The sequence below is a fragment of the Orbicella faveolata genome, unplaced genomic scaffold (assembly GCF_042242905.1).
Source record: "Orbicella faveolata isolate gen_17 unplaced genomic scaffold, um_ofav_v1 contig_34, whole genome shotgun sequence".
Lineage (NCBI taxonomy): Eukaryota > Metazoa > Cnidaria > Anthozoa > Scleractinia > Merulinidae > Orbicella > Orbicella faveolata.
The window spans coordinates 10370878-10378302 of NW_028301563.1; the positions used below are offsets into that span (position 1 = coordinate 10370878).

General features: G+C 38.9%; 1 protein-coding gene across 1 annotated transcript; it reads left to right on the forward strand.

The window, feature by feature from the left end:
* The first annotated feature begins 899 nt into the window (after positions 1-899).
* LOC149104743 (uncharacterized) lies at positions 900-2548 on the forward strand. Its single transcript, XM_089270993.1, has 2 exons — positions 900-1298; positions 2185-2548. Exons 1-2 carry the CDS (start codon positions 1005-1007, stop codon positions 2476-2478), a joined length of 588 nt encoding a protein of 195 aa, XP_089127119.1. The 5' UTR covers positions 900-1004; the 3' UTR covers positions 2479-2548.
* Positions 2549-7425: the final 4877 nt, after the last annotated feature.

Here is a 7425-nt window from a genome sequence, read left to right on the forward strand (position 1 = left end):
GAAAATAGTGGGGAAGCGAGATCTCGGAAACCGGGCTCATATGATTACTACATTGTTAAAACACATTGAAAAACAGTACTTCTTAAAAATCGAATAATTACGTGGATACTCGCTTAAAACATCAGAGGATCTAAACACCTTGTTCCATTAGCAATTCTATCAACTGCCGCAACAATAAATATTGTAGTTGATTGTAATTGATTTATTCATCGCACGAGATCGTCAAATATGCAGTCCTCCAAGGAATATAAAAAGCATGTTTCTTCGGCAGTCCCTCTGTTAAGACACTTAGGTACCACTCAGGAAGGAGTAACCCCATACAAAAGAAAAATATTCCCTAAAAATTATGCGAGCCTTTTGACTCCAATTTAAACTTGAGGTCAAAATCCTTCACTGCACTAGCATTCATACCATTACCTACACGTATTAAGCAAATGTGAAGATAAGTACTTCGAATGCACTTCCGGCGACGTAAGCACCAGTGAACCATCGTGCCTTTCGATCTTTTCATGTAATTTCCGCCATGTTGTTTAAGACATTAAGTGACTAAAGACGCTATATTGTCTCCTGTTCTTGGCATAGTAGCTCGCGGCTATCGAGATTACAGCAAATTTAAATTTCAATGGCAGTTTTCGACAATCTGTCTCTTGAAAGAACCCTGCCGCAAACTGGAATTCAGTCCGAGCCAGCTATCGTTTCATGCTTGGAAAACGACTTATGGCCAACGTGATGAAAACCGTTAAGCCGTATTGGAAGGCTTCTAGGGGAACACTCCACTTCCTCAGTGGGTACCCCCGGTGGAGGCATCCACCTGGGAGTCCCTGGCGCGATACATGATAAGGCCTCGTCTAAGAGGGGTCACATAAGATGACCCCACCTAAGAGGGGGGGTGGGGGGCATATTCCTTAATAAGACGTTATCTTGGGGGAGGAACCTCTCTTAAAACGAATCACTTGTATGGGAGTGGTTACTGTATGTATTCAAGAAAATCAAACTGAATTCTAATGATAATTATCGATCATCTGACTCTTTACTCAACAGACCCGTGCCGTCAACTGGAGTTCCGATCCGCGCTCTCGTTTCAAGGCAAACGACTTATTAACCACGTGATAAAAACCGTCGAGTCCGTTTTCAGAGACTTCTGCGGAGCTCTCTGCTTTATGGAACCCAACTGTGTCAGTTACAACATGGAATTAAGGTCCCCGGCGATCACTAATTGTGAACTGAATAATTCAACTCACTTTGAATACCCTAGTGATCTAAAGTCAATGCAAAATTACATTTATCGTGGATCAAAGGTTAGTGTGTGGTTTCTAATCAAATTAGGTTTATAATGAAATTCATCTGAAACCATCAAAGAGCGGAAAATATGAAGTAGCTGAGCGAAAGATCAACTTTTCTGATGTGCTTAGCTTAATTAATAGCAAAATTAGTTAATTAATCCCATTCAGTTTGTAAAATCTTATGTAAGTAGAATTTTAGATGAACTGTATCTATCATGTATAAACTTTGTACGAAGTTTAATTTAATTTTACTTTATTTTAATTTTATTATGCATTACCCCACAATGATTCGATTTAGCGCCCTCCTTCCAATAAGCGCCTCCTTTCGAATTGGCGCCCCACTTCGAATGTGTTTTTATTAACTAGTAAGCGCCCCTATTCCCACAAGCGCTAACATTCCGTTCCTTTACGGTGAGCAATTATTTTATTTTCACGCGACAAGGATTCTTTTTCGAGATCACCGAATCGGACGTCGAAGACGCCGCACCAGAAAGCTTTTATTTACCTACTGATGTACCGTAAGTGACACGTAAGTGGCGTCGAAATGATTAAAATTCCCTCACGTTAACTGAACATTTACCGTATATTTGTTACTGTTACAGTTTCTGTTAATAAATACCGTGCGAAAGTTTTGTTTTGAACATTCGCCTGTTTCTCAAGAAAGAAATAAACACCCTATCCTGAATAAGCGGCCTTCTCGAATAAACGCCCTCCCTTGAGCTACCAAAAAAAAAAAGCGCCCCGGGCGCTAAATCCAGTCATTACGGTGTCGTGCACCGATAAAGGTTGTCTGTCTGTCTGTCTGTCTGTCTTTAGGTTTTCAGAGGAACTAAACGGAGTAAATTTGGGAATAAAGTGAGAATTTAACTCAAAATTTTATTTTTCTTTCTTTTTGGCTAAGAATGCCTGTGGAGAGAAACCGTGTCAGAACAATGGCACGTGCCAGGCGGGATTTACTAACAAAGGATATCGATGTTTGTGTTCTCCTGAATTCAAGGGTCAGGATTGTACAGAGGGTAAGACAATTTACGTTATGGTATCATCGGTGAAGTTTTTTTGCAAAGAAACAACCAGCCAGTGTCCTAAAATGTACATCTGTCTGTCAACATACATTGCTACTTTCATCTCGCCAATGCATTATCACAGCCTAGGGACATTGGTTATCTTCTCACAATATCGACTGTTATTTCCATGATTTAATTAACCTTTAAGTTATTGAGTCGTATTTCCCTCGTTCCCCCCAACCATGAGTTGCCAAAATCCAATTAGCGTCCTGGGTCAGGTTTTTCGTAAGCCGGATGACGCTAACCCGCGATTAAAAGCTAAGCATTACCTTTTCTTGTATAAAAATGTTATTGACTACTTATTTTTTGTGTAGTTTGAGAATATTCTAGCTAAAAACTGAAGGATAACACGACATAAACGAAAAACGTCTTCTATAATGAGACCCTTTAACCAAAAAGAACCAAAAGCAGTTTGGAGTTGAGATCATTAGGCTGCATAAAACACGAGGTAAATATTTCGCTGTTGTCGCTTTCTTTTTTCAGATGTTGACGAATGCACTTCAGCTTCGCACAAGTGTCATGCCAATGCTAACTGTGTAAATACTCATGGTTCATACAACTGTACGTGTAATCCAGGATATACTGGAGATGGACACAACTGTACAGGTGAGACCAATAATGTAATGTTCAAAAAATTAATGATCACAAGTTATAGGTTATTTGGTAGCACAGAATTTAGTGGATCACCAGGTTACTTACTATGAACTGTACTTATTTTATTTAGAAAGTATCCTGTAAGAAACTGCGCTGAAAGAAGCACTTATGCTTAACAAAAGGCCTTCAACTTTTGGCCTTTGGATTTTCGTTAGAATTTTTTCAGTGTCAATTCATTCATCCTATTTTCAAAATTTTGGGTTGTCGTCTGTTTTTTCACGCCATTTGAAATTACCAGAGATATTCAGGTCAAGCTATATAGAGAGGTTTAGGTCAAATGGGCCATTTCCAAGTTGGAGTAAAACGAGGCCTGGTACACAACCGTTCAGATGAAAACGAATTTAACTTGCATTCGAAAGGGTGGGCACCAAGACTCCCTTTGAGAAAGAGGCAAAAGGTATAGTAATTCTGAAATGGCCTGTTGGGTCGTCTATAACAGAATTCCTTTTCTCTTGTTTTCTTCGACAACATTGCAGAATTAGTATCATTTCACTATCATTATTATTTGGACTATTTTAAGGAAAACGACCACTTTTTTAAGTTTAAAAGACATGTTCCGACAGAACTTTTGTCATCTTCAGTTCAATGAATGATTACAAAGCAAGTTGAATAATAAGTAGGCAAAAATGCTAATTAAGACAAATAGTAACAACAGAACGTGAAAAGGTGTAAATTAAAAGGATAATTTTAGATAACCTTTTTGGTGTGAAAGACCCTATCCCCGGCGGGCTTCGTTCACGTGTGGTTTATAAGTTTACATGTGCGGGCTGTAATGCCTGTTATGTCGGCGAAACCTCCCGACATTTTTCCACACGCGTACGTGAGCACTTAGCCGTTGATAGGGCCTCTCACATCTTCAAACATCTTCAGAATTCTGAACGTTGTCGCTCATTGTGTTCAATAGACTGCTTTCATATTTTAGATCACGCCACTACCAGCTTTCAACTCAAGATAAAGGAGGCTATCCATATTCAAAAAGAACTACCTTGCCTCAATCAGCAATTACACCATGTAAATCTAAAATTATCCTTTTAATTTACACCTTTTCACGTTCTGTTGTTACTATTTGTCTTAATTAGCTTTTTGCCTACTTATTATTCAACTTGCTTTGTAATCATTCATTCAACTGAAGATGACAGAAGTTCTGTCGAAACATGTCTTTTAAACTTAAAAAAGTGGTCGTTTTCCTTAAAATCTTTACATGTCTGCTGCTATCTAGATATTTTGGACTAATTTTCCCACAACGTACGATTTTTTACCGACCTTCTGAGAAAATACTCCTTTTCTTTGGCCATCTTAGCTTAATAAGAAATAACCTACAAACTCCGGTGACAAACATGACAATAAAACGCCAAATTGACGGTGTGGCAACCGGCTTTCCTTCAGGTCCTGTTTTGGCCAATATCTTTATGTGCCATTTTGAAGAGAAAAGGGTTCTTAACAACAACGCTCGCCCTTCCATTCGGTTTCGATACGTTGACGATACCTTCACCTTGTTCGACAGTAAAACATAGCAACTCAATTTCTACACTACTATAACTGCCGTCACGCAAATATCAAATTCACCGTTGAATTTGAAGAGAGCAGTACAACCCTTTCCTGGATATCCTCATCAAACGCCACAGTCATACTTTGTCAACATCTACTTACCGAAAGAAGACCTTTATCGGCCTGTACAGAAAATGGGACTCCTTCACACCTAGGAAATACAAAGTAAACCTCATCCGCACGCTCACTTTTCGTTGTTTCCGCATCTGTCAATCACGTCACGTCAACTGGTCACAACTTAAAATGGGACCACTTTGAGGTATTAGAAAAAGATCTGTCAGATACACATTCCAAGATAAAGTAGACTCTACTATTTAGAGAGCTGAAACCTTCCCTACATGATAATGATAGCGGCGAAACACTTTGTCGTTATTAATTTGCATCTTTTAATATGCAAAGTTTTCCCAGCTCCTGTCATTGTTATTGTTAATTACTTATCTAAAATTCAGTTGTTACTCCTATTCTAAACGGTCACTTCTGAAGATGTATGTCGAAACATACGAAACGCCAAGTTAAATGAATTTTATTTTCCAACATGCGTTTTATTGTCATGTTTGTCACCGCAGTTTGTGTGTTATTTCTGAGAAAATAATTTTGAAATCCGAGTTAGTGGATCCAAGATGGCCGGCTAAATGACGTCACATGACGTTATAACAACAGAAAAAAAAGCAACAACTTATCTTGTACGAATTTTGCAGCAAGCCAAGAGATCTCATTATACGTAAAATGAACTTTCCATGTCTTACTACAACGAAAACCCAGAGGGTGCTTCTGTCCACCCACCCCTCCCTTGCAGTACGGTTGGGCCGGTACGAGTGAGGAAAAAAAAGCACAGCATGACTCACAATTCTTAACACACAGAGTCAATTTCATAAACCCTTGGGGTGGAAAATGCAGATATCACATAAATATAACTATTACATCACGTTCACCCATGCGCTGCCATTACTGACTATACGTGCAGTAATACGCATGGATCGTACGATTGCCAATGCAAAGATGGATTCGTAAAGAACGGTGCAATCTGTGAAGGTGCAATGTAATTTGGTTCATAACATGAGTATCCTTACGTTGCTTAAAATTAGTTACAACCTGTCCGTAAGGAGTTGCTATCCGCTTCATCCCCCATTATGTGTAAGACACACCTCATTTTCGTATTCTCGGTGTTGGACTGGAACTACAATCGTGGAGAAAAGTCCTTGAGACATTTATGTAATGTAAGGAATTACCTGTGTTTTAGAACTGAAACTTGAAAAAATTAAAAAAAAAGTAAATAAACGCTACTATCCTTTAAAAACGCGTTGTTGTTCCCCCTCCCCACCCAACACAATGTTGAAAATCAGGTGAAATTGCAGGTATAGTTATACTCTAATCACCCTGAAACGATTATAAAATATTTTGTAACTAATCTTAATAAACACAAACACAGCATCAGGAGCGGGCATCTCGTTTATTGATGCAGGATACAGCGAGCGTTACATCATCATAAAGAAAATACAGCAGTGAATAAACAGAAAAATTAAAAAGCAAAGTTGAAAGAGATGCCTTCGAGAGGCTCTTGCATAACTTACAAATTCTTAAATAGCCTACTAGCCCCTTAGGGATTCACGCCTAAAATACTTCTACAGTTAACATGAACCATACATAGTGAACATACTCCAGTGTAATTAGCGAAACGTTACAAAATATATTTATATTCTAATCACCCTGAAACGATTATAAAATATTTTGTAACTAATCTTAATAAACACAAACACAGCATTAGGGGCGGGCATCTCGTTTATTGATGCCCGCTTTCGAAAATAAAGAAAGAGAACAAAGGAATCTAAGTGTGCAAACTTCAAGAAACTGAAAGTAAAGATTCTAACTTATCGTAATATAGCCGTAGCTAGCCGTCCTTGGCTCGATCAGTCTCCCATCCGCCGTGACATAAAGAGTGTAGATTGCTGATGCCTGCTTCTTGGCGGGCCCTGTTCTTAAGCTATGTAGATCAAACAAGTGTATAAGATATCCTAGTTCCGCAAACGCATGCCAAGTCTAAAACTTTATTTTACTACGAATTTTTTGAGAGCAAAATATGCTCTATCTTTGAAGAAGATAAATTCATAAAATTAAAACTAAAAATTAAATGTAATAAACATCTGTTTTGCTCTCACATGTATAAATTCTGACAAATGCATCGCAAAAACTAACGTCACAACAATGAAGGCTAGCTAACTCGTTGACGCGGAGAAAAGCCGATTAGGCAGTCACGCAAATTGCAGCTAAGCGATGATTAGAGGGATTAGCCTTGGGGCGCGCAAACCTATTATATATCCTCAAAATCATCTCGGGAGTAACAGCGCCCCCCTTTTTATGGAAACAGGTTTTGCAAGCTCAATTTTAGCCGCCTCGAGAACACTTCTATCACAAGTCAAATCACAAATCGGAAAGCCATACCGATGGTGTGCCCAATTTATGCCATAACAGACAAACTCAAGTGTGGAGCAGAGGGAACTCTGCTGCAGCAAAATACTCCAAATAAGGAGCAAATGACGTCTCATCAGACGGCAAACAAGCGACTTCCTCAAAGCGCGAAGACCATTCTCTGAATGTTTGAAAGTCACTTGAATAATGCTCTGTTGTTGAAGGGGCCTTTGCTTTAGAGGAACGCAAGGGAAGACCTTCCTTTGAGTTGCGAAGCCGTCTGGATCTCTTGAGTGGGCAACCTTTGAAGTAAACACTCATCCCTTTGTAGACTTGAAAGATAACAAAAGAAATGTGAGAACAATTAGAAAAAACAAAAATGCAACAACACGCAGATCAGAACATAAGGAAGGCCCAGAGGCCTAAATCTTGCATTCAGCACACTATATACTGGCAGTCCCGCACAAAAA

Coding starts and splice junctions, on each gene's coding strand:
- LOC149104743 (XM_089270993.1), top strand. CDS start 1,005: ATGATAATTATCGATCATCTGACTCTTTACTCAACAGACCCGTGCCGT. Junction 1,299..2,184: donor ACATTTATCGTGGATCAAAG/GTTAGTGTGTGG, acceptor TTTTTGGCTAAG/AATGCCTGTGGAGAGAAACC.